Genomic DNA, 25,446 nt, shown 5'->3' with positions numbered 1-25,446 from the left:
AGCAGCAGTGGAACTTCAGCTCAATGCCCCTTGTTCTAAACGATACAAGGAAGAACTTCTGTGCTGTCAGAGGGACAGAGTGCTTGTGGAGTCTGCTGTAGAGAACCTGCTTTAGCAGGGAGCTTGGCCTTGATCTCTGGAGGCCCTTCCCAGCCTCTTACAATTCTATGATTGATTCCTTTTGATTCCTTTTATGGGGCTTATTAATTGCAGCATTCTAGGCATCTTCAATCTTTGAACTGATAAAAGTCGCACCGTTTAAAACTTATTGCTGGGCTGCTAACCTTGTGAGAGGAGACTTCATACTTGACTCCCCATGCCTTAGTCTGAGTCAAGCTAATCAGCTAATCACTCAGCTTTTCGCTTCCAGTTACCTCCCTGTCTCTGCAGTGTTTCCTATTGTAGCAGTGTGTTCTCCACTCTGAACATCCAGTGTTATTAGCTCACATCTTTCTTTCCCTGCTAGATGGAGAGTCCCATAAATAAGGATTCTGCTAAGAAGCTATTCCTTGCCATGTTTTCACTGGAGCATCCACAGGGATTAAATTAGCAGACAAGCTGTTTTGCATCCTTTGCAGGATGCTCTTGGAGGTAACCTGAGGTCAGATCAGCATCCACCATTCTGGCCTCAGAATAGACTTTGAGTGGTTCCAAGCATCTTGGTGGTTCCTCCAATTAACTGCTTCCTACAGCCTTAGCCAAGCAGAAGGTGTTCTCAAAGTCTTTGGCCTGCCACAAATCGGAGAAGAAGCAAAAGAAAATTCTGCTAAGCTTTGTTTGTTTGTTTGTTTGCTTCAGTTCTTGTTATCTTTGGAGGAAATTGCTGTGTTTGCATGCAGTAACTGCTTTCTGAATCTCTCCAGATTGCCAGCTCACACTGTCACTCCCAGTATCTCCAGTCTAAGCACTGTTCTCCACAAGTAAATCATATGCTCGCAATCATTTCCACCATTTTGCAAGGCTGAGAGAAGAGTTGGTGCAGGAAGGGGTGCAAATCCTTTTAAAAAACAGTGCTAGCTCTTCAATTGTAATTCAGAGCGGGAGTTTCTCTGGAGACTAACAGGCTGAAAAAGGAGTGAATGCCTGAAAGAAAATGCTTCCAGCACTTTGAGATAATAGCATACGTTTTGATGTTGGAAACCTCAGGAGCTACATGTAGGGAGGCAGAAATGAGGAAAAGAAAAATGTCTCACCTCTTTGTCTGTAGTATGAAGTGAATGTCAGCTGTGTTGATTTTCTTTCTTTCTTTTGCAGCTGTTGCACTGTGACTTTGAGGATTTTCCTGAATAATGAAGAGCTAGAGATTATTTCTATAGGAATGTGATTTTGCCTGCTGGTCGCAAAGCAGACCAGTTAAACCTTATCTGAAAACTGTTTTCTTCTGTATCCACTGCTGGCTGTGATACATAAATCTCGGTATTCCTTTAACTGTTCAACAATTGCACAGCTGTTTTAAGAAGTGTTTCACCCAGTCTCATAAAAACGCACACAACGCCTTTTCCTGGTGCACTGTTGCTAATTTATTTTCATTTTTTTGCTCTGCTTAATCCCAGGGACAGAGGTCTGGCCTCCAGGAGTTTGTCTGAAGTACGTTGGGGGGGACCAGTTTGGCCACGTAAACATGGTCATGGTCAGGTCCCTGGAGCCCCAGGAGATTGCAGATGTCAGCGTTCAGATGTGCAGCCCCAGCACAGCAGGAATGTATCAGGGACAGTGGCGAATGTGCACTGCCACAGGACTGTATTATGGAGGTGAGTGCTGCCTTTCCTGGCACTTCTTTGTGATATTCCCATCATAAAAGGTGCTCCTGTTCCCCTGCAGACGCTCCCCTGATAACAAAGTGATAATCTACCCATAATCTTTGTGTGATTGATTGTAATTGCTGTTGATGTGACACTGTGCTGTGCAAAGATACGAAAAGTACAGCTGTGTTCTGACCTTGGTTTCCATATTGAAAATGTTGTGCTCTGCTGGTCTGGTGGGCAGTGCTGCAGTCAGGTCTGAAAGACAGAAAGCTTGCCTTCGGTGAGCTTTGACTAAAAGCAGAAAGGTAGGGAGGTCTGCCAGCTCTGAGACTAAAATAGAAAGCAGAGAAAGCATCAAGTGAGCTGCCTTGTTGTCTTGGTCAGCACAGAGCTGTTTTCTAAACACTGGCACAAATTGCAGATGACACAAAGCTCTTAAAAACAAAGGAACTGGTACAGTTCTCCTGGAGTCTCTTATCCTGTCAGAATTCTTTCAAGTTTTTCAGTGCTGATCATCACAAACTACATACAAACATAACATCTAAATGGTATAAACCCAATCGGACAAGTTTAGGAGAAGTTTTAATAGATAAACTTGGTAAACATCTACTGTGAACTGGTTTTCTGTGTTTAAAAATCACTCCTTGATAATTCTGTGCTATGCCTTGGGCTGAGCCACTCTAGCATCTTCATTCATTTGGAGTCTTGCAGTCATTTTTAGCCAGCTGTAGTTTATACTGAGAACAGCTTTGTGTCTGTTTTGGCAGTTGGGAGTGTCCCAAGTACATGGCTTCTGAGTGAGAGATGTTAGTGCTGGGAGTCAAAAATAACTCCTTGCTCCATTTCTTTGGCAGAATTGTCAGCAGGAGTAAGGCTCTGCTGCGTAGTGAGTGGATGTAACTTGTCCTTGAAAGGTGTGCATAAATTAGGGTGGAAGGTAGAAAGGCCTGTTCAACTTGCATTGCCCGCCACCAGCCTGTGTGTTTATTAATCCAAGGCTTTCCTACATGCCAACAAACAAACAGCTTAAGATCTCACTAAATTTCCTCAAACTCCACACTTTGAAAGAAAACCGCCTGCTAATTAAAACCTTGTTGGCAAGTAAGCTTAGAATCAGGGCTGCCTTTGCTTGATGCTTATTTCCTGAGCTCAGATCCAGCAGGAAGGGGAGACCCAGGGCTGCTGTGCCTGCTGTGCCTGCTGCCTGGGTGTTGGTCAGGCCTGCAGCAGGGAGAGCCAGAAGTGCTGTGTGGGGTTTGGGTGCCGGCAGCGTGCTGTGCTCCTTGAGCAGCTTGTGTAGGGCGGGATCTCACCATCGTTAATTGGGTTACAAACTGCGGGCTAACGAGCCGCCTTGCACGTGGTGAGTGACTGCAAGGAGAGTTTCAGTGCATCAGAGCTGTCTGTGGAGGTGGTGGTGGTAAAACTGCACAGCAATAGCTGCTGCCTCCCTCCCTTCCCCGCACCATTGGTCGCAGCACAGAAGAGCCCCTTGCAGGCTGGCACTGTGGGAAAGCTGGAACTGGAGTGATGTCACTTGAGGTCCTGTAATTAGATCAGCTGAGATTAGGTATTGCTGTTGTTGTTAATTTTCTAGCTCCGTGCAGCAAAGCAGAACTGGAGCACGTTTAATGGAGAGGTGGGGGGGGGGGAAAAAGCAGTAGAATTGAATTTGGATATGTACCAAGAAATGGGTTTATGTGAATATGCCCTAGTGTTTGCATGGAGTACAAGGTGAATTAGTAAGAAGAAAAACAATCTTATCTGTGTACGAAAGACACACGTTATGTAAGAACTGATGGGCATTCTTATTCTAACCAGTAGTTTGCAAACTTGTGTAATAGTTTACCAGCCTAGATAGGTGTCCACCTGCTGGAGACATGTTGGAACTAGAATAGAGATAAATTAATGTGAACTGCAGTAAATCTATTTATTTTCCAAACAACCCTTCTTGGTGTGTATGGCTTTTAAGAGCCAAACCTTTTAATGCTAAACAAAAAAATTACCTTTTCTTTACCATCAGAGCAGATTGGCGGTGGTTCTGTCTGGTTCTTGTTTCAGTCCTGCTGTGTAATCTTGGTTAAAGTCACTTACAGTTTTCTTCTTTCAGTGCATCCAGTTGGTGGAATGAAGTATGGAGTTTCAGGCTGTCATGTCAGCTTGTTTTTTTTCTATGTTCCAACCTGGTTCTTTAGGTTCAGTAAAACTGCCTTGGGTTTCTTGAAAGTTTACACTCCCTTAGTGCCTAGCCACTGCTTCTGATGCTCTGTGTTCAAAGCAATCCATCTTTTCTCCTATTATAAGGAGTGAATTGGTATCCTGTTTTTCTTCTCCTTCTCTCCCCATCTCCATAATCTCCACCCAGTTATGACCCAGGTGTCTTTCCTTTTCCTCAGATGTCATCTGGGTGATCCTCAGTGTGGAAGTGGGAGGACTTCTAGGAGTAACACAGCAGCTGTCATCCTTTGAAACGGAGTTCAACACGCAACCGCACCGCAAGGTAGAAGGAAACTTTAACCCGTTCGCCTCTCCACAGAAGAACAGGCAACCAGATGAAAACAACCTAAAAGACCCTGGGGGTTCTGAGCTAGGCACAATCAGCAAAAACACGTGGGGGCCTGCTCCTGACCAAATTGAACAAGATCAGAATGGACTGTCACAAAACTCTGTAAATCTCTCCCCCAGCAGTCACTCGAACAACTTGTCGGTAGTGACATACAGTAAGGTAGGTGCCCTGGGAGAACAGGAGAATGGGTAGGTGATGAGACTGTGCTGTGTGTAATAGTTCTTCATTACAAACTGCAAAGCCCTTCCCTTCTGCTTCTGCCAGACCTGCTAAGGAAGGTTTTGAATTTGACTGTCCGACTCTGCCGACTCCTCATGTTATATTAAAATACTTTTGCCTCTAATAGACTCTACCAGATCCACCTTTTCTTTTTGTTTTTGCTTCGAGTCCTTCTTAAAGTTTATATAATCTTGTCTGGGTGCTGTAACTATCAGTGGCTGGAGCCTATTCCAGCTGCTTGTGCAAATAAGTCAAAATATCTCTCAAGATGTGTTCCTGAGTTTTTCATAATTAAAAAGAGAAAAAATAACCACACCTCCAAAACTTGAGATTAACCAGATGACTTCTGTTGTTTGTTTTGTTTTTTTAAAACTGGTGTGGAGAGACTGCAGAGCTCAGTGCTTTGGTCCCAGAAGCTGTTGGTCAGGAGCAGTCAGAGGACTATTGCTGCGTCCTTGTCTTGTTTATAATTGTAGGTGACTTTTAAATTATCTTTACTTTAAACCTCTCTCAAAAGCTTGCTTGGTGGATGCTATAAGAGTCTGAGTGATATTTTGACTTTTTATTTGCTTGTGTGTGAAAAATGAATTGCAGGATTATTTACAATTCAGAATCCACCTGTTAATGCAGCCAGTATGTGTAGGTGTGTACTGTCTTATGTCAAACTAGTTTGATTTTAAAATCCTTCAAAAATGCTTTACTGTACTTTAAGCAGGCTGTGTAGGACAATAACACTTGGTTGCTGAATGACTTAATAAAGCCCTAATGTTAGTTCACCTACAGCACTTTAGTTCCTAACTGGATGAACTCCCTGTCCTCTACCAGTGGATCATATTTTAGTGTCCTACTTTGCACCAGGGCTGTGCATTTTTTTAACTGGTGGCATGCATGAGGACTATTTGTCAGGCTACAAATCCTCCTCCTTGTGTTTTGCACCCCGAAGATCAATTTTTAATGAGCTCTGTTGGCTTCTGCTTCAGGATTTTCACTCACTAGAGCTGAAATGGATGGCTTTGAAAATAAGTGCAAATAAAGTCTTTCACCTATCAGCTCAAATAGAACCTGGGTTAACAGTGACTGGAGGTCACTGCTGTTGAAGAGCTGCTGGATGGCACTGAAAACTTTCCTAGCAGGGTTTGCTGGATGGATGGGCTGTTGTCTGCCTTAGCAGAGGCATCCATAAGTTTCTTTGCATGAACTTCACCTCCGGAGCTTTGGGTGGAGGGTGCTGCCCTGCTGTTGCTGGTTGTACACATCCCAGCAAAGTTTGGTGGGGAGGGGATGGAGATGAGAGTTCTGAGTTCCAGCTTTGAAATGCTGGAATTGCCTCAACCTTTCACAACTTAAATACGAGGTTCGATTTAGGTGGGTGAGCTCCCTTCTGTTTTGGTGTCAGCTTTAGACCGGAGGTAACTTTTCTTTTTTAATCCTTTCCCTCCCTTGCCTGTACTCTCAGTGCAGGACTTGGCAATTGCTTTGTAGTTGATTTGCACTTGCAGGTGGATAGATTTGGAACTGCTAAGAGATGCACTTCAGAGAAAGGTCCTGCACAGAAATCCTGGAAATGGGGTTTTGGCAGTAATGTGGCCTTTGATATATTTTTTTTCACTAGGTCTCTCCCTATGGAAAACTCCTTGCCCTTCCTACTGAAATTAAGGTGATGTGAGTGCCAGCAGGTTGGGTGTATCAACAGGCTCTCGTGGCTGAGGAATAGTAGAATATTTTGACTTTTCTAACAGTAAGGAACGTGCCTATTGGAGATGCAGAGGACGTAGCGTGTGCCAGTTACCTGCAGAGAAGGGAAGCCAGGGAAGAGACTGAGGCACTACAAAGATGCTCTCGCTAAGTTTAAGAGAACTGGTCTAGCTAGTAACCCAAAGTTCATGAGCACTGCTCTGATGGGATGAGTCCTTATAACCTAACCCCAGACGTAGGCTAGGCGGCCTTCCTTCTCTTCTTGTTCCTCCTTATCCTCACAGCATGTGGGTGGTTTTGGGGTAGATGTGAGGTAAGTCTTGTTTCTTGTTTACTTTTAGAAGGGATGACTTCTGGAAAGAGGATGGGCTGTGCAAGAGGTTCATTGATCTGTTGTTTTTATTTTAATGAGGTATTTTGTCTCTCAGTGTTTTCTGTTTGTGACCTACAACAAGTTAGCTTTTGTTTTGGAAGCAATTATTGAAGGTAGGTGTGAAGATGAGTTTTGTTCCAGCCCTGCCCTTTCTGTCCAGGCAAGAAGCATTATGCCCCAGATTTCATACCCACCTTGGTGCAGTGCCTGTGGTACAGCACAACTCTGCACTGAACAGATCTCAGTAGCTTTGACATCCTAGATATTTGGTCTCATCTTAGGCTGTCTGGTGAACACGTTTGCCTTCCTGGTTTAGGTCTTGCACTGTTGTGTGCCTCCTTTTCTCCCAGAAAGATTTGAAGCTTTTGGGAAGATTTTTTTTTTCCTAAAAAGGAGTAATGTGTGAGCAGCTGAGGCTCACCTGAAGTGGATAAGGGCTTGGTGAGGTGATGTTAGAAGTGTTAAACCACCTGATGCACACCTGGTGGTGTGCAGCTGTCTCTGGGTAGAAGCTCTGTCTCATGGCCTGCTTCAGCTGGTCCACTTCCCCCTCCTCCCTGGAGCCTGGACCTGGACTGCTGATTGAATGGGAGAAGGAGAACTGTGGCATTTGGAGCCGCTGTCCTGTGACAGAATAATGATGTGAGAGGCTTGATTTCAAGATCTGGAAGCAAAGATTGCTGTGGGTTGGCTGTCTAGATACTTGGATGTAGAATACCTGAATCTTATTTAACCTGGGCAGAACCTCTAATATCTTCATTTCCTTTCACGTCCCCAGATAGTGGATTGAATCCCTGGTCACGTTTAGCACAGCATCTGGTGAGATACAGTAAAGGAGGAGGTTAAGGTTCAGTTTAGGCCTGTATCTTGTATTTACAAGGGTTATAAGCCCTCCATATTTCTCAGATTGGTGTGAAGGCTTCCCCTCTGCAGAGGGATTGTGAAGGATCCCAGCCACGCAGCTGCATGAGACCATGAAATCCTGGAGATGAGACGAGCTGTTCCTGGTGGCTGCAGTTGTAAAACATGCTGCAAGTTGCCAGACCTTGTCTGCATTGCTTCTCGCTCTGGTGCAGCTGAGCAGGTGTGACTTGTCCTCCAAAATTCCCCAGTGGAGCCAGGATCTCTGCGATGCTGATGTGCCATCTGCTGCTGAATGAGGCTGGTGTTTGAACGTTCCACACGTGGAAACAGTCAGAGAGCTTCTCTCCAGCAGCACAAAGCACATGGCGTGGATGCTGTGCTCAGTGAAACAAACCTTCCTAGGGAGATAAAAGACTGTTCTGTAGGCAGATAAGATGAAACCTGTGACACAATTGAAAGAAACTGAGTGTGGTCTTTATTCCTGCTGTACTGTATGCCTTCCCTGGGTCCATCTTGCTCACCTTCTGAAATAAACTGCTGGAAGGTAGATCAGGGTCTGCGTTCAGGGCATTGCTTGGAGCATGTTGTTATATCTATTCCCAGTGGAGTTTTTTTGCATGTTCTGAGAATCAAACGTGCTTTAAGTGCAGGATAGGATGCTTATCTCAGGGCAGGGATGAGCTGTATTGGAATCCAGATATACCCATGCATGGGTATTTTATTCTCCTCTTTGGCATCGCTTTCTCTCTGTATTCTCAAGAGAGATGAGGCTAATATAGTTTCCTTCTATTTACTTACTCCTGTCTCATAGCAACACTGTGGAGGTCACTGCTGCTCTCTTGTGACAGTCTTTTACATTAAAAGCACAAGATGCAGTCTTCTAGAGCCTGGGAGTTAAATTCCTTAACGAAGAAAAGAAATGTACAGATTAAATGTCTAAATGGAGATTTGAAGTGGATAGCCATATACTGACACTCATATTGTATTTGTCACTTATATGATAGAAGTCTATAAATCTGTTGCTGAGTTTAGTTGCCTGCCCGTGTGAATTGAGGTATTGCTGCTTTCCTTGTAGTGCAGAAAACTGCATGTGGAAGTTCAGAGCTGCAAAGATTCGCCCACACAAAACAAGTTGCATTGTCACTGCCGTTGCAAAAGGCATTCTACCAGTTGTGTGATGCTAATCTGTGCTGTTCATTGCTCATGCTGTTCTTAAAAGGTGATGTAATACAAGCATATGTGGAGTTCAGAGTGCCACCTTATTTCCCTTGCTGTATTTATGCTCCCTGTCATCATTCTGTGTGCAGCTGAACTCTGATCTGTGCTAAATTGCAGTTTTATATACGTAGGGGAAACCAAACCTCCCTCTATCCTGACAGCCTTCTCACTGACTTCCCCTCTCCAAGTCTAAAAGCTGCTGCTGCTCCTGGAATTATCTTCTGTCAAACCAGGGCACTAATGGGCATGTTTCTGGAGTACCTCTGTCACCTTCAGATAGTTTCCAGTGGAAAGAAAAATCCTGTTTGGGTATTAAACTATATTTGTAGGTAAGGAAGATGCCTCAGAAATGTGCTTACTTCCGTGTAGACAAGAAGCTCCTTCTGTTCTGGTGTCTGGGCTTTAAATTGGACTGGTTAACACATGGCTAAATTGATTCAGAGCAAAGAGGGGAGAATATTGGACTTGGAACTACTGGAGCTAATCCTTGACAGCCACACTGCTGCACAGCACATGCAGGTTAAATTGGGGTTGCATGAGCTGGTTTGTTTATCTGGTGAAAGACTAACATGTTTGGGTGCTGCATGTTAGCTCATCCATGAAAACAAACAGCCCGTGTGCTTTTGGCCTGTGGGAAATGTGGTTCAGTGCAGTTTTAGCTTCACTGTGCTCCATTGCAGGCCACCAGTTCCCTGCTTTTTATCTCTGCGGACTGAAAGCACGCTGTTGATTAAGTTACAGGAGCAAGGTTGTTGCATGGTAACTTAATCGTGCAGCTGAGCCCTCGTTCCTTCGTCAGCTCTGTACATCTCCACTGGCCTGTAGTGCTTGGCAGCTTGCATCAAACTCCTGTCTCTCTTCAGTGTACCTCGTCTTGAGCTTGCCTCAGTTACAAAGGTGAAATAAAGATAGCTATTTGAAAGCCTGTGTTGTGATGGTTTATGAAAGATTAACTTAATCTTGGTTTCATTTCAGTGCTAACTAAAAAGGCTCTGCTTTTTCACAAGTCTGTTTGAAAAGGGAGTTGAATGATTCTCCTGCTTATTTCCTCACATCCAGGTGCTGTGGGTGTGAATGTGGAGGCTTTGCTGTGCTTGTCTGGCCTTCCTTCTAGCATGAGACCATAGCATTTACTGAGCATAGCATTTCACTGTCCCAATCTCAATTCCCTTTTAGACAATAAAGTCAAATGATTACTTAAAACAATTTTAATGTGCAATGTTTGCTTGAAAAAACAGGGTCCTCTGTGCTCGTGTTTGTCTTAATAGCCAGAATGCTTTCACCAGCAAGTTAGCAGTTACTTCTGTGGAAGACACTGCAAGAACTGAAAGTAAATTTGCAAAGCTGCAGCTGAGCTGTTCATAAAGACAACCATCTCATTGTGAGAATAGAAGGGAGTTCACCAAAAATAGGGTGAGACACTCAGCTAAAATAACTTGGGAAAACTGCGTTGGCATGCAGAATTATTTTTGCATGTTTATGGTGTGAAATCTTGCATACAAGGGATAATTATTCTTGGAACCATCCTGTAGTGGAGGTTGGTATTTGCTTTGCAGCAGTAACTGCAGGCTTTACATACGAGGATGCTGTTATCACTGTTCATTGAATAAATGTAAGAGGAACAGAGGTCTGCAAAGAGCTTGCACCTTGCTGAGGAAGAGCAAAGTGTTCTTCCTGCGCAGAAGGGGGGGTGAGGGTTTCTTGCTGGAGGAAATCACAGGCAGGATATGCTCCTAAAACCACCTGAATACAATTAGATTGCTGCTCCTTTCCTGACAGGTTGCTGTCTGTTCCCACCCAAGTCCCCGGGCTTTAACAAGAGCAGAAAAGCACAGAGCTTAACGACCTGCTTTAGGATGCAGAAATGTGCTTTTAGAATCATTTGGGGTTTCTTCTTTTTTTTTTCTCCCCCACTGGAAATATTCAGAAGAATTGGAACGAATGCTTCCTGCCATCAGTGCTAAGTTAAAACAGATTATTTCCTTCCATGCAGGAGGGCTGTTAGGTCTGATGCCAAACCGAGTCGACACTGCCTTTAAGAAACAAGTCTTTTACTCTTTGTAACTTCTGATATGTCCTAATAAATCTCATAGGTAAGTGAAGCTCCACCAAGAGCTCCTCACATGCAGTGTTGCGTTGTGCTGGTCCCTTGACCAAAGACTTTGGGCTCTTTGTGATGAAATTCACTGCATGCAGAGAAGTTGGGTCCCGAGGCTGCCCTTAGCACTGCTGCAACAGGGAGAGGAGCTCAGCTGGGGATGTCAGCCTGCGGAGTGCAGGGTAGCAGGCAGCACCTTGTGTGCTCAGGAATCTAACCACAAAGATGAGCAAACCCCTGTTTTTAGTTAACATGCTGTTGGTGTGATAGTTTAGCTTTAAAGTACGTGCTGTGTGATCTGGTGTTTGAAATTCCAGAGGCTTTCCCTGAAAACAAGGTTAATATCTGCTGTGCTGGGGCTGCCTCTGCCCACAGAAAGGCTGGTGAACTCTTCCCGTGTCTGACTGAAGCAAAGCAGCCTGTGCTGTGTGCTGATTAATTGTGTTAATTGTGTTAATTCTTCTGTGCCGTGAGGCGAGGAGTGAAAATGAGCAAAAAAAAAGGTTCTGTCTGTGCTGAATGTCAGTGATGGGCTGTGCTGTGCAGCGGGCAGCACCCAGCAGAGGGAGCAGGCGGCGCTGAGCGCTGTGGGGCTGGGGGAGCTTGCAGTCACTGCCTGCAATCGAAGCGCTGTGCGGGCAGCTGCAAGGTGAAGCAAATCCTGGCAAATGTCTGTACAGGTAATGAGCAAATCCTGCCTTCTGTCTGCAGGTACAGAGCTGAATCCCTTCGAGATGGGGCTGTTGATGATTGGTGTTTTTAACGCTGTTTTCGTTCCCTGCCCTTCGATTTGTGCGCAGGTCTGTGTGCCTGCTCGCGTGGTTTTAATGCAGGTTCCCTTCTGCTCTTCCTCCTGTTGATAGCAGCCATGGTATTTCTGTGCTGCTAGTGGGAGCTCCTGCTGTCAGAGGCGAGCTGTTGTGCAGTCTGCTGGGTGTTATCTCTTGGAGATAACACAGGCTGGGGATGCAGTGTATTCCTAGGGCTGAGGTGTGCTTGTTTCCCATCACTTGTGCACATTTCCCTCTGCAAACAGCAATTTCCAGCTCTCTGCTTTTATTTTCCCCTTATTTCCCAGTTAGTTTTTAAGATGTCCTCTTTAATTGCTAATCCTCTTTGGGCTGAATTTTGAGAGCTGCTGGTAGATGCTTCATTTGACCACTGCCTTGTATTTTGCCATCTGATACATCCTAAGGACTTAACTTTTTTCTCACTAGCTGTATCAAAATAATTGGCTTCTGATAGCACCTGCATTGTAACGGATACCCAGTGGGGCTCTGGAACTTTTGCAATGGATCTCAAGGTGGTGCAGCTGGTGCTTGCTGTGTGTGAGCCATGTTAAAGGCTCATCATTTCGTGGCCCATGCAGCAGGTTGTTAGGGAGCTGCAGCAGAACATGCAGGAAATAATGTTTCCTTTGAGATCTTTCTTGTTAAAAGGTGAAATGGTGAAAACTTGAAGTCAGAGCTTCCCTGAAAGACAGAGGATGGCTCTGTGCTCATTGAGCTGTCTTAGCAGCAAGCCAGCCAGGGGACGGCCTGAAGAAACAAAGCTTCCAGCTCTGATAGTGAAACAGAAGCTTTTCCTCCCTCCTCTCGCTTCTGACCTCAATGTATACCTGGATCTTACGGGAGGGCTTGGCGTGGCTCTGACCTTCATCACTGTGACAGACTTTATCTGTGATCCATTGCCTGCCTGCTCACTGCTTTGTTCAGCAATCCAGTGTCTCATCGGGAACGATGGGAATTAAGACAGGAGCTCCTGCTAACTGGAGGCTTGTCACTAGGTCTGTCAGGCTGCTCACTTCAGAATGTCAATGAGGGGACAGTGGCTTCCGTTGTAAGCTTTTAATTTTTTGCTTAAGTGTTGTGGCTGACTTTCACTTGAAAAAGAGCCTGTCATTAAGAAGTGCCTGTGATGAATGTGGAGTTCAAAATGCTGCTGCTTCTTCAGTGGGCTTTTCCATCAGTTGTGGCCTTCCTGTTTGCTGTAACCTTTAGAATAGGCTTGTGAGACTGCAGCTGTTGGCCTTGCAAGGACAGCAGCATCCACAAATGGCTTTTGCTCTGGTGCAGGAGCTGCCAGCAGTTACTTATTTAGCCCTGTAGCACCTGAGAAGCGTTTTGCCCGGCTGCTAGCTGGCCTAGGTAACGCCTGGAGGAGGTAAGTGGATGGCAGCTGGTGTGAGAGGGGAGAGCAGCTCCTTTGTGAGCCTTGGTGAGGCTGGAGAGCTGGGCTGTGATGGGTGAAGGGTTGATCGGACGTAGCAGCACTGGGATGGGATGGGCGTTATTTGTAGGCGTGCGCTGAGCGCTTTTGTTTCTTGCCTGTTGAAATTGATCATGTCTCCAACTTTCTTTCAGGGTTTCCACGGTCCTTATCCCTTCGGACAGTCTTAAAACACACACACACAAAAACGGGTATCGGCAAGAGGAGAATTTAACAGAGAACTGACTTGTGGGGGAAGGGAGAGGGGGATTCATGTGGCAAACAGACGCGGCGTGGAGCCCCCTTCTCTGCCTCCATGTTCTGGATAAAGAAGACAAAAAAAAAAGCCCAATAACTTAAGACTGTTTCCGGAGGAAAGATCTCAGTATGCATGTGTGAATGCTGAATTTCAGGAGTGCTGTTTAATGCTATGAGAAGGAAACTATACCAACACCGTGATTTTTTTTTTATTTTTCTTTTTAGAAGTCATTCTCACACAGGATAATTAGGTAGCTTGAGAAGTTTAAGAGAGAAAATGAAATGAAAAAGCCATCTTTTTAAGCAATTTTGCCTACGGAGCGGTTGTAGTTTGAGCAAATGTTTAATTTGTTTCTCTCCTGTTTTTTAAATAAGGGACAGCGTGCATTTGTGTGGAACTGTCATGTTTTGCTTGTTACCCGATGGACGTTTGCTTGGCATCTTCTGGGGGTTTGTGCAGTGACTTCTTTGTGTTGGATGCGTTTGAATGGCGGGTTGGGTCTGTACCCAGCTCAGCGTTTTTAATTTCACTTCTGATTTTATTTACCCACTTCTTAATTCTTTTTGTGTCGTCATTTGTTTCCTTTTGGTTCGAGTGTTGCTGTCAGTTGCCCTGCTGAGGACCAGGTCTCAGCATCACAGTTGAAGAGAGGGACTGTGGGACTGGGGTAGGATAAAGGAGGGCTCATTTCCCTTCCTCTTGCACATGAAGTGCTCGTATACACAACCCTATGAATAAGAAACAGACCTATTAAAGTTCCAGAGCTGTCCTATGTGGTTAGCATTTTAAGATACTTTTTCTCTCTTAACTCTTGATGTACAATAGCTGTGCCTAGAGCCACCAAGCGAGTGTACTGGTCCTGTGCCAAGAGGAAACTACTTTTCTGTAGCTGTAATTCACTCGGCGGTAGTCGCGAAGCTTTGCAAGTCACCTCCTTATTAGTTTTGAGTCTCCCATCTCTCTCATGCAGTATAAGTTTGAATTCCTTTCTCCTGTTAGGAAGCGTTACTTAGAGGCTAAATCTTTGCAGTTTTGAATGTAGAGCAAGAGTTAGAATCAGCAGCTGGATTCCACTCTGTCGCCTTGTGTTCATTCGCCTTTATCATCCTTGTATAGCTTGGAGGCTCTCACCCTTCCAACGGGCTCCAGGGCTTGTTGCCAGAGGAGGACTCGTTCCTCTAAAGATACGGGTTGCTTTGCTGTTCCTGCAGTGTATCTTCATGCAGTTATTGATTGGAAAGCCCAGTGTGAAGGGGGGAGAGGGGCCTCGTGGGTTCCTGAGGGCTGTGTGCCCCCAGCTCCTTCTGCAGGGCACGGACTGACAGGAGTCCTGCAGGCCAGAAGAGCCAACTGCCAAAGACACAACGATATGCAAATACCCCACAAGCTTCTTCCCAGTCTTTCTGGTGCAGACTCCTTTCAGAGCAGAGCGCAGGCTTGCTGCTGCTTGGTGCGTGGCATTTTCTTGATTTGTTGTGGATGGGGGATCAGTTTGCATTCCAGCTGCCAACCAGAGCATGCAGGTGCTTCTTGTGGAGGACGGTGGGTCTTCTCTGGATCCAGCAGAGGAAGAATTGGACCTTTGAGAGCACGTGTGGTTTGGTGAACAGACCTGGGTCTGTGTCAGTGTCGTGACAGTCAGCAGCTTGCTGGAGCTGGTAAGTGGTACAGATTCAGACTGAATGTGCCCGTGGAAGGTAGTGCTGCACTGCCTGGTGCCACTGCGGTGTTTTGTTCTTGTCCTGTACCATCCTTCTGCCCTGATGAAGTTGTATTCTCTTAGCATTCAGTCTAGGGAGTAGTTTGCCTTGCTGCGTTGTAGCTTGGGCAAGTGGATTCTGCCTCTGCTCCTTCCTTTCTGAGCAGGTGGTTAATGTGCCAAGCTCTGAAGGCATGAACTTGACCATCACATCTACAGTACTGCCACTGCCCTTCTGAAAGCATCTAAAACACTGCAGGCTGCTGTTTGTCCAGATGATGAGGTGTTTCCTTATCTTTATAGCTCCCTTTGTCAGCTGTGTAATGGAAGGAGGCAGGGGAAGGAAATTAGACCTCATACAGCAGCTGGTGCTGCAACCTTTGCCTTGAGTCAGCTGGGAGACCCTCGAGCCTCAGATCCCCCTGCTTCAGCTTTCTGCTCCCAGGCACGTCTGCTCGTCGTGTAGAGAACGGCTGCCGAGCTTGTGTTCCTGTGCTGCTCCTGCTAATGAACCTTCCTTTTCTTGAGAAAAGCTTGCATGATGCACCCCACGTAGCCCTGTGCTTTCCCACTCAGAAGGCATCCTTGTTCGGCACAGATCTGGATTCTCTCCTCAGCGTTTTCAATCCACGGTGTCCTTGTGGCAAGAGTCGTTCGCTCCAGGCTGTGCAGAAAGGCAGGGCCAGAGCTGAGGTGCTGCTGAAACCTGCAGCCTGGTGCTGCTCGCCGTGCAGCTGAGCCCTGGGGAGCTGAGCGTCAGCCCTCGTCTGTGGGAACGACCTCTGCAAATGATGGTGCAGAGCTGCAGGTGCTTTGGGAGCCAGGGCTGTAACCCTGCTGTGACAGCAAGAGAACATTGGAATTAGAGGTTGCTCTACCCTCTGGGATTTTCCTCTCGTGAGAACTGTTTCTCTGAGGCCAAAGGTGGTTTTGTCTCCTCTGGTTCCTTGAAATGCAGTGATACAGCCAGCCCCCACATTGCTCGTGCTGTCAGCTTTCCTGATCTTAAATAGAGAGGTCTGAGATATTCAGGTGTTGTGGGGGGATCCGTGTTGATTTCTCTCGGGCTGATGCGTTCAAACTCCAACACCAGGCAGGCGAAACCAGCGGCGTGGTTTGTCCCCACTGCTGGGCTGCGGCTCACAGGAGCCGGCCGAGGCGGGCTGTGCACACAGAGCTTGGGCTGGTGAGAAATAAAAGAAACCGATGGGAGGCTGCATCGCCCCAGTGGGGCTGGCGCCCTCCGCCCCTCCAAAAAGGAAAAAAGCTGCAATACATCTCCGCTCTCTAAAGTCAGATCCCTGCGTTGGGCACCAGCAGCGGGCCGTGCGCCCTGCGAGAGCCCAGCAGTCAGAGCACAGCGGAGTTCAGCCCCAGGGCTCAGGCTGCGCTGGGTTGGGCTGCGCTGAGCTGCAGCTGCAGGGCTGGAGAGCAGCCGGAGCTGCAGGGCTGGGGATGCACGCTGTCCCACGTCTGGGTTTCTGTTGTGTGTTTAATTTCTTTCCTTGTGTGAGTGAGTGGTGGTTCTGCAGCCTGTCTGTTCTCTCTGGGGGGAGTGCATGTGTAGAACAGGATGGTGTGTTGCCTCATCGAGTCTGGGAGAAGTCCTGCGACAGCACATTGGGGGTAAAAAAAATGAAAAATAAAGAGGAAGCTTTTTCCTTGATGTATAAATGAATATTTGTATGATTAAATTAACACAGAAAAAAAAAAAAAAAAGTTCTGTGGCCGTTGAGAGTTTTATTGAAGCTGACAACAAACTTCTGAATCTGTCATCTTACGGCTCCTCCCGTCCCCAGGATTTTGCTAAGGCTCAATTCTCTCTCTGCCTTTCTTCCAACTCGCTTTAAAAAGAAGGAATTCAGTGTGTGCTGAGTTAATCAAACTCCCCAGCCTGGGTAAAGGTGTGAGAAGTGGCTGAGGTCCATTTGTGGCGAAAGGTGATGGGGGAGGAGAGCCTGTGAGGGATGGGGGGCTGTGCTGGAGCTCCCGTCCCAGGGGGGCTCCCTTAGGGCTGCTCTGGTGTGCAGTGCAGGTAGCTGGGGAGGGGATGCTGGGGGAGAAGCACTAAGGGAGGTGCCTGGTGTCCCCTTGGATGAGGATGAGGGCATGCGGAGGTCCTTGGAGGCACTGCGCTGTCACTTGGGCTGGTGGCATTTCCCAAGCCAGGCCTTGCTGCTCAGGGCACCCAGCCGAAACATTTGCCTATATAAACTGTATTCTGGAGCAGCTTAGGTAAAGCTGATCTCTTGCTTACATGTGACTTTGTTACTAATCCTTGCGAGAAACCTCAATATGTGTGTGCTGGGTTTGCTTTTTAACATTTGAATAAGTGCCTGGAGCTCTCATGTGCTGTTTAAGCTTGACTGAAAGCCTCACGGGGAAGAGACATCCTGCTATCTGTGCCTATGGGTGTTTGTTTTGCACCACGAAAAGAATGCACCCCTTGAGCTCTGGGTGCTCCCGGGTGGCTTTAGAACAAGTCTCTGTTTGGATAGGTTGGGATGCCTCCCCTTCTCTCCCCCCACCAAACTTTTCATTGACTGCTTATTTGCTTGAAAGAATCTGTTTGTCTTTAGGGTTGCAACCTGTCAGAAGCTCACCAGAGCAGGACAGTGTGATCACACCTCCCTCCCCATGCTGTCTCCCAGGCAGGCTACTCCTGGATGCCCCATCCCTGCAGGCATTCAAGGCCAGGCTGGATGTGGCTCTGGGCAGCCTGGGCTGCTGGTTGGGGACCTGCACACAGAGGGGGTTGGAACTGGATGAGCGCTGTGCTCCTTTGCAACCCAGGCCATGCTGTGATACCTGCTGCCATTGCTATAGTGGAGGTCATCTCACTGCTGGGGCTGCACAAGGAAATCCTGCATCATCCCTGGTGCTTCGTGCACATGTGGCTCTGCTGGTATTTTTGCCCCCCAGGCGGGGCTCCTTCTCACACTTTCCATGTGTGGAAACAGCTTTTGGTGGAGGATTTCTTTGGAAGCTTGCTGTAAGCTGTAATTTGTGTGCTCAGCCCATGCATTAATGGGAATTAATTTAGACAGAAATGATTTAAGGGAACTTAATCTCAAACGGATCCCATTCATAGAACAGCTGAGTAAAAGCATGCACTGGAAACCAAGTGCAGCAGCAAGTGGCACGCACAGGTAAGCAGCAGCATTGCTTGCTCCACCAAATATTATGGGATCAGGGCTGGCTTAAGAGCTTGGTGTGTTCCCTTGTTTTGTTTACATCTTCATCTGCAGTAGTGAAATCTCCACGATTCCTGGGCCTGGACTGGAGCAGGTGCCAGCAGAGGGAGCTGAGTGTGTTCCTCATCTGCATTCCTTCCGCGGTGGGATGCTGCTCTCCCAGCCCTTGGGATTTGCTGATGATGATGCTGGGTCCCCAGATGCTTCTGGAGCAGATGCCAGCCCTGCTCCTGGGCTGGGAAGGTGGTCACACGTTTCTGGGTGTGCTCTGTGCTGCTCCCACCACGCCATGGAGTGGCATGGTGTCACCCAGCCTCCTGCTGCCCTCGTGGAGGTGACCTGCTGGGGAGGAAGCTGAGCAGAGCTGGGATATCTGAAGGGCAGAGATGTCCATCAGTGGGGATGTAGACCCCAAACACCCACATTTGTGTGCTGCTGGAGCCCCAGAGCAGGAGGTGGAGCTGTGCTGGGGCAGGAGGACAGAAGACCCGGCCCTGGGGACATGGAGTTGTCCCCAGCCTGGCAGAAGAAGGGAGCACGACCCAAGCTGTGCACTGCTGGCTGGGACTTGAAGAGCTCCATGCAGGGGGAGCGAAGGAGAACCTTCCTGTTATCTAATCTGCCCCATTTTCCCTCCTCGTTGTTTACTGTGCTGGAGTTTCCTCAATTAATTCTGACAGCTGCAGGTTGGGCTGTGATGTCAGCCCGTGGTGGCAAAGCCCAGAAGCCTGGAGAGGCATCAGATGTGACCCTGGGGGTGACCCTGTCTGACTCTGAGGATACGATGGGTTCTCCCTGACCTCCCCGTGATGTACAGTGAGGATGTGATGTCCCTGAGCCTGGCTGCCCAGAGGGACGTGGTGGCACCTCCAGCGTCCCCAAATCTGCTCATAGCCGTCCACTTCCACGGTGCACCACGCCAGGGTCAGGGTGGAGAGAGAAGGGTGGCATCTCCCATTGGAAATCCTGCTTTGTCATCTCAAGGCGAGGAGGTGATGGGGAGCTTGGTGTCCCACCAAACATGGGGTGGCTGCAGCAGGAGGAGACCTCTGCTCCATCTGCTCCAACGGGGACATGGCAGCAGCTGGGGAGCTTTCAAAGGCCTCCAGGAGGAATCCCCCCACTTTGGAACCCCCATCCCAGGCTGGGTCGGCACAGGGGCTGCTCTGTTCTGCAGTGCCTGCAGGCAATACGGGGTGTGGGACGGCAGGTGCCTTGAGAAGCAGGTTTGTCTGAATTTTAAAGGGATCTGCATACGTAGCGATAAGGAAGCCATTATTTAAAGAGCAAACAAATGGAAACTGCTAGAGGTACTTTTTCCTTTTTTTTCTTTTTGCGGGCCAAGGGTGCGGTGCTGATGCCATCAGTGGGCAGGAGTGGGTCCCACAGTGCTGTGGGGCTGGTGGCAGCTGTGCCATTGGGGCTGGGATACCTGTGGTCCTCAGGGTCGGTCTGGGATCCACCGCAGGGTGAGCAGCATCAGGTGCTCCATGTCTGAGCTGAAGATGAACCTTGAGATGACAGAGTTTTGAGTCATCCCGCCAGGAAAAGGGTTTCTGACCCATCTGGAAATGCCAGTCTTGGTGAGCGCCTTCATGGCAGGCTGGTGGTGTCACGGCTGTGTCATGGGACAGCTGCTAATCCCAGGTTGTGTCTGTGCCCAACGGCTTTGTGTTGGCCGAAGGGAGGTGGGGACCTGGTGTTGCTGCCATGGGACTTCACCAGACAAACTCTAAACCTCACAATATTGTCACCCAAACGGTCGGGGTCCCACTGGTGGCTCCTGTTCCCTTGCAGGGTGCTGTGGGTGTCCATGGGGACTGGCACATCCCTGGGTGGGATCCTGCCCTGCTTGCCTCAGGCAGTGCTGGTGCCCTCCTTCCTTTTGGGGCTGTGGGTGTCACGGTGAGGGCTTTGTTTCAAAAGGGCAGCTGATTCCCATCCTTCCCCCCCATGGCTTTTTTCATCAGCTTTTTGTTGAGGATTAGGCCCGTGTTGACAGAACAAACACTTTGCTGCCCTCAAATCCACAGCTGAGAATAGAAGCCATGTTCTTGATGCATTGGGGCCCAAGCCAGCACTGGGATGGGGAGAATTGGGTTTGGGGTGAGGGTGCCCCATTTGGGGTCATGTTTGGAGCTGAGATTGGAGCCTGGCTTCTGCAAGAGAACAGAGGGCATTAATTGCTGTCTGCTTCAGTATTCTATCCTGTGAGACCACGATGGAACGGTGCTTGTTTCCCATAGGATGTCACTGATGGCTTTTTTCTTTCCCCCCAGCCAGGCTGTGGGGGGGCTTCTCGCGGTGCTGAAGCTCCATGGGGGGAGGTCTGGATCGGAGGGCAGCTTGTGTGTGCTGGGGAGCAGCAACTACCTGCAGAGCTGGGAGGGGGTGCTGGGCCTCCTCGTTCCTTGTTTGGAGTCCTGCCACCCTGGGTCTCCACTGTGAGCCCCCCAGGTGTAGGTGCTGCTGGGCAGGATGGGGGCTGCAATGTCAGATCTGGGTGATGCTTATCAGAACAACGCATCTCCTTAGGAACTGGGTGACTCAGGGCTGAGTCACAGCTCCCTGTGCATTGCTCATCCCCAGCTGCTCTGCGCTGAGCCCTGTGTGGTTGTCCCCATGACCCCTCCATAAGTGTGTGATGCTCAGTGCTGGAGAGCAATGCCTTTGCCCTGGAGCTGCAGTGCAAGGAGTGGCTTCATCCCCCACGGGCAGAGAGATCTGAGCTCTGTATGGAGCTCAGAATGGGGGTTTGCCCCCCTCCCTGGGAGCTCCAGCCCTTGCAGGACAGTTTTGGCATTTTTGGTCTCAAAGAGCTGTGGCTCCTGTGAGCCTGGGGAGAGATGGCTGAGCACCATTCACCTCCTGCCACCCCTTCCCACCCAGCCCTGCCAGCTCTCACTTCCAGCCAACGCTGCGGCTTTTGAGGCTGATTTTTATGGATTCCCACCTGGGACAGAACCTTCTGCTGGCTCTCCTGGGGAGGACAGCACAGGGCTGTGGGGAGCTGTGCCCAAGAGCCTCTCCTGCTGCGGGGCACCGTGTGCTGCCCTGGGCTCCCAGGGCATCAGAGCGACTCACGGGTTCTCCCTGACCCCGTGGCTCCCACGCTCTGGGGCCGTTATGCCCGAGAATCATTTGCACGTGGGGGGAAGAAAAAAAAGCAATGGGGGAGAAGAATGAATTTGCATTTCTTCATGGCAGCTGCTGTGGGAAACAAAGCTGCCGAAGGCTGTGCAAGAAGGCATCGTGTCTGCTGGCACAGGGCCCTGCCTGTCTCACCTGGCTGCGTGCATAGGGCTGGGAACTGCTGCTGGGTGCATGTGGCGTGGTGAGGTGTGCTGGCCCCATTGCTCCACCCTGTTGGTGGGCTGAATGGTGAGGAAGTGGGGATGCAATATAGAGCCATGGGGTGGTTGGGTTGGAAGGGACCTGAAGGATCATAGAGCCATGAGATGGTGGGGTTGGAAGGGACCTGAAGGATCATAGAGCCATGAGATGGTTGGGTTGGAAGGCATCTTGAAGACCAGAGAGCCATGAGATGATGGGGTTGGGCAGTCCTTAAAGGTCATAGAGCCATGAGATGGTGGGGTTGGAAGAGACCTTGAAGACCAGAGAACTATGGGATGATTGGGTTGATGAAACCTTAAAAGTCATGGAGCCATGGGATAGTTGGGTTGAAAGGGACCTTAAAGTCATCGAGCTCTACATCGTAGCTCCTTGCTGTGAGCAACAACCAAGTGTGGGTTGTTTGAGGTTTGCATGCAGCTGGTGCAGCAGGCAGCCCAGCCCCAGAGCTGTCTGTGTTCCATGGTTCCCCCGCTTTGCACCCAGCACCATTCATGGCTCGGCCATGGCCTGTCCTCACCCCACCTCTGCCCGCGTTTGCTCTGCGCTGAGCCAGGCGCACCCTCAGCTCCTCCTGAGCTCCTCTCTTCCTGGCACCGCTGGGCGACCTGCGACCACTTCCAGGCTTTTAATCCCGGGAGACAAAAGCCGGAATTTAATGCAACCCGGGGATGAAAGGAGCGGGGCATTAAGCAGGGAACAGCAAACACGGCAGGTGGATCCCGGTGCTCCCGACTGCCAGCCCTGCGACCTCCCCGCCTGCGTCAGCGGCACCGCGGCCGAGGAGCCGAGGTCGGGAGCCCTGGGTTGTTTTATCAGGGTGGGCCCCGCGCCTCGCCGGCAGCAATAACCGCGGCTGTTTGCGCTGAGCAGACGCACGTCGCCCCGTAAACGGGGTTTATGGCAGCAGCTGGAAGATGGGAGGCGCGGGGCGCGTGGCCGGGGGCAATAAAGGGGAGCGGCCCCGCCTGGCACCGCGCTGCTGGCTTTTGGGAAGAGGGATGGGGGTGAGGAGGTGTTAAGGAGATGCTCTGCGGTAGATCTGCACGTGGGGTCGTGGCGCGTTGCTGCCTGCCCCAGGCTGCTCCTCGCATGCTTTGGTAATGTGGCTCCTGGAGGCTTCCAACAGAGCCCCGACCCCAAAGACTTCCCCTCCAAGAGCTGCAGTCCCAGCTCCATCCCTGCGCTGCTGGGAGGGCCGTGTCCCCACTGCCATCTCTGCACTGCGCTCCCTCCTGCAGCACAGGGACAGTGGGATGGGAATGGTGCACGATCCCCATCTCCACTGGGGCGGCTCTTCCTGGGACGGCTGCCCTGACCTCCGTGCGTCCGTCCTCCAAACGCGATAAACCCTGGGCGCAGGCTGGGGTGGAAGCGAACCACAGGAAGCAAACATCCAGGGAAGAGCAATTAAGATTAGGAGCAGCCGCCTCCTGCGCGGCGCTGGGATCCCTGAAGGAGGAACCCCATCTCCCCACGCCGTGCTGGGCTGGGCTCACTGCTGTTCTCCAACGCAGCAGAAGAGCCGCGCTCTGCAGAACACCAGGAACTGCTGCTCGGCTCTGGTGCCGGCCCAGCTCGGTGCCCTCTGCGGTTTCGCAGTGACATCAAGTCCTGTCAATGGTTTTATTATGTCTCTCCATTCTAGAGCTGCTGATGTGTTGTTCTTGCCGTGCAGCCAGCGATTGCTGCAGGCGCAGAGATTCCTCCGCGCTGATTCATGGAGTGCTGCTCCATCGCACCGGAGCCGCAGCCCACAGCCTGGCAGCGAGGATGAGGAAAAGCCCTCCAGAGCTGCGCAGGCAGAGCAGAAAAGCCAGACTTCATTTCCCCTCTTTTGTTGTTCCCAAGGTGTTGCAACCTATTCTTTTCCTCTTTTGCATATTGTAACCAGAGCTGCTTGCAACCAGCTGGGATTGCACAACTCTGGGGTGACGCAGGTGGCCGCAGCCCTGGGCTCCCATGAGGGGCAGCTCCACTGCTGGCCCCATCTGTGGGGACCCATCACCCCAAACCCTTTGGAGCACTGCTATGGATCTGGGGAAGTGGTGAGCGCTGGGCACCGTTGGTCCTGCAGCAGACGTCAAAAGGGCTTTGTCAGCCCTGGATTTCTCACCTCTTCTCCCCATTTTTGGGGCTGTTTCTCCATTCTCAAGCCCTGCGAGGTGCAGCTCACCTCTCCCTGAGCAAAGCCAACGCTCAGCAAGGCAGAGAAATGCTTTTCCCTTTAATCTCTCACTTATCGAAATGTCCGGTGCTGCTGATAGGAGGAGCTGGGAGAGAGTTTTCCCAGCTCCAGTGGAGAGCAGGACAGGGGGAGGGAGCACCAAGGGGACCCGGCTTTGGGATGCTCCTACAGAGCCGAGCCTCTTCTGCCCTATGCCTTCCCATTGCATCCTCCTCTAGTTTGCTCCTGGCCTTGCTAATGAATGATAACTCAACCTAACGAGCAAGGGAGGCCCCTGGCCAACATCCCAGCGAGGAGGGCAGGAATGCTGTGCACAACTTGTGCCTGCAAGCATCCCCTGCACTCGTATCTGTATGGAGATGTGGTGGAAGGCAGACGTTTGCAGTGTGGGGCTGTGCACTGAACGGGGGGTGTGAAAGGCAGGGGTGGCCACAGTGCTTTCCCAGCGTGTGCATGGGCGTGTGGCTCACCTGGAGGTTCTGCTCTGTATCTTAACTCCCCATGGCTGACACACCTATGTTTCCACGCACGAGCGTTGATAAAGCTCCCAGTGCTTGGATGGCTGTGGGGCTGAGTGCTGGGTCCTGGTTGGGAACTCTGGAGCCCATTTGGGGACATGCAGTGCTGCATATTTTGTGGGCACAGCCCCTGGCAGCTCGGCCCGCTGCAGCTGTGTGGCACTTGGAGGGATGCTCCGCACTGAGTGCAGTGCTGTGCACTGATGGGAGCAGGGAGAAGATGCTCAGAGGGGTGCAGGGGGGTCCTGGAGCTGCAGTGAGCTGGGGGCACTGAGAGGACCCCTCTCCCCACACTGCCTATGCCACATCCCCACCTCACCACAACGCCCCAAATCCTTCCCACCGCCATCTCTCCCTGCCACGTGTTCCCAACCCAGCTGTTTTTCCCAAAACAGAGGAGGAAGGCTCACCTCAGGTGGCAGCAGCCCTAATCTGGGGGCAGTGTTTTCCATAGGATAAGATAACATTAAGGCTCTGACCGCCTTTCCATGGGATTTTATTTCCCTCTCTCCTCCCGGCGCACACCTGTGCTTATCGGTGAGCAGGAGGGGTGCGGAGTCCCTGGGTGCCATGGGACGCACGGGGGGGGCGGGGGGTGACAGTAAAATCATGAGGGTTTGGGGCACGGCGTCGGGTTTGGTGCAGGGGGGTTTGGTTTCGCACATGCAGGAGAACTGCCTGAGCTGTGCTGCGTTCTTTACGTGTTCCAAGTGACCGTAAATTCCAGCTCGGGGTCTGTCTCGGTCAGAACAGCTTTTTCCTGCTTTTGCCGGTGCAGACAACCCAGACCCAGAGCACTGCGTGTTCCCACTCTGCTCCACACGGCAGCAATGTGGGGAGGAGAAGGGGCCACGTCCCTGTGCTGACTATTTTGGGGTGGAGGTTGGAGCAGCGGGTCCTGATTTGTCCCTGGGGGCTCAGAGCATCCCTGCTCCCCCTGAAACGCCACGGGATGCTGCGTGCCACCACAGCGCGCCCAATGGCTCTCTGTGCTCCAGGAGAGCCTTCTGCTCTCACCTTGCACATCTTTGCAACCAGGGTGGGTGTTTGGGTGGAAAGGGGTAAACTGGGGTTTGCCCCACTCCTCTATGGGGTCCCGCATGGGGTTGAGCCTGGCACCAAGCTGCACCCCTCAAGGGTTAACCCCACTCGGGCTGTTCAAACACCTCCAGCTGAGGTAAGCACGCAGCCTGTTTGTTCAGGTAAATAAGGAAGGAATTGGATATAATGGGCCAAGGAGGCATTTGCTGA

At 50.0% G+C, this 25,446-nt stretch overlaps 1 protein-coding gene across 1 annotated transcript in view; it reads left to right on the top strand.

Moving 5' to 3' along the window:
- Nucleotides 1–14,017, top strand: part of ILRUN (inflammation and lipid regulator with UBA-like and NBR1-like domains) — a 28,710-nt gene extending 14,693 nt beyond the window's left edge. Inside the window, exons 3-5 of the mRNA XM_052698327.1 lie at nucleotides 1,554–1,751; nucleotides 4,142–4,470; nucleotides 13,142–14,017. Coding sequence (XP_052554287.1) covers nucleotides 1,554–1,751; nucleotides 4,142–4,470; nucleotides 13,142–13,177 — 563 coding nt within the window. The 3' untranslated portion in view covers nucleotides 13,178–14,017. The remainder of the gene's footprint in view (nucleotides 1–1,553; nucleotides 1,752–4,141; nucleotides 4,471–13,141) is intronic.
- Nucleotides 14,018–25,446: the final 11,429 nt, after the last annotated feature.

This window comes from Tympanuchus pallidicinctus, unplaced genomic scaffold (assembly GCF_026119805.1).
Source record: "Tympanuchus pallidicinctus isolate F22 unplaced genomic scaffold, pur_lepc_1.0 scaffold32, whole genome shotgun sequence".
NCBI classification, from domain to species: Eukaryota; Metazoa; Chordata; class Aves; order Galliformes; family Phasianidae; genus Tympanuchus; species Tympanuchus pallidicinctus.
The sequence above is the reverse complement of the archived record's forward strand: the minus strand, read 5'-3'. Positions and strand labels throughout refer to the sequence as shown.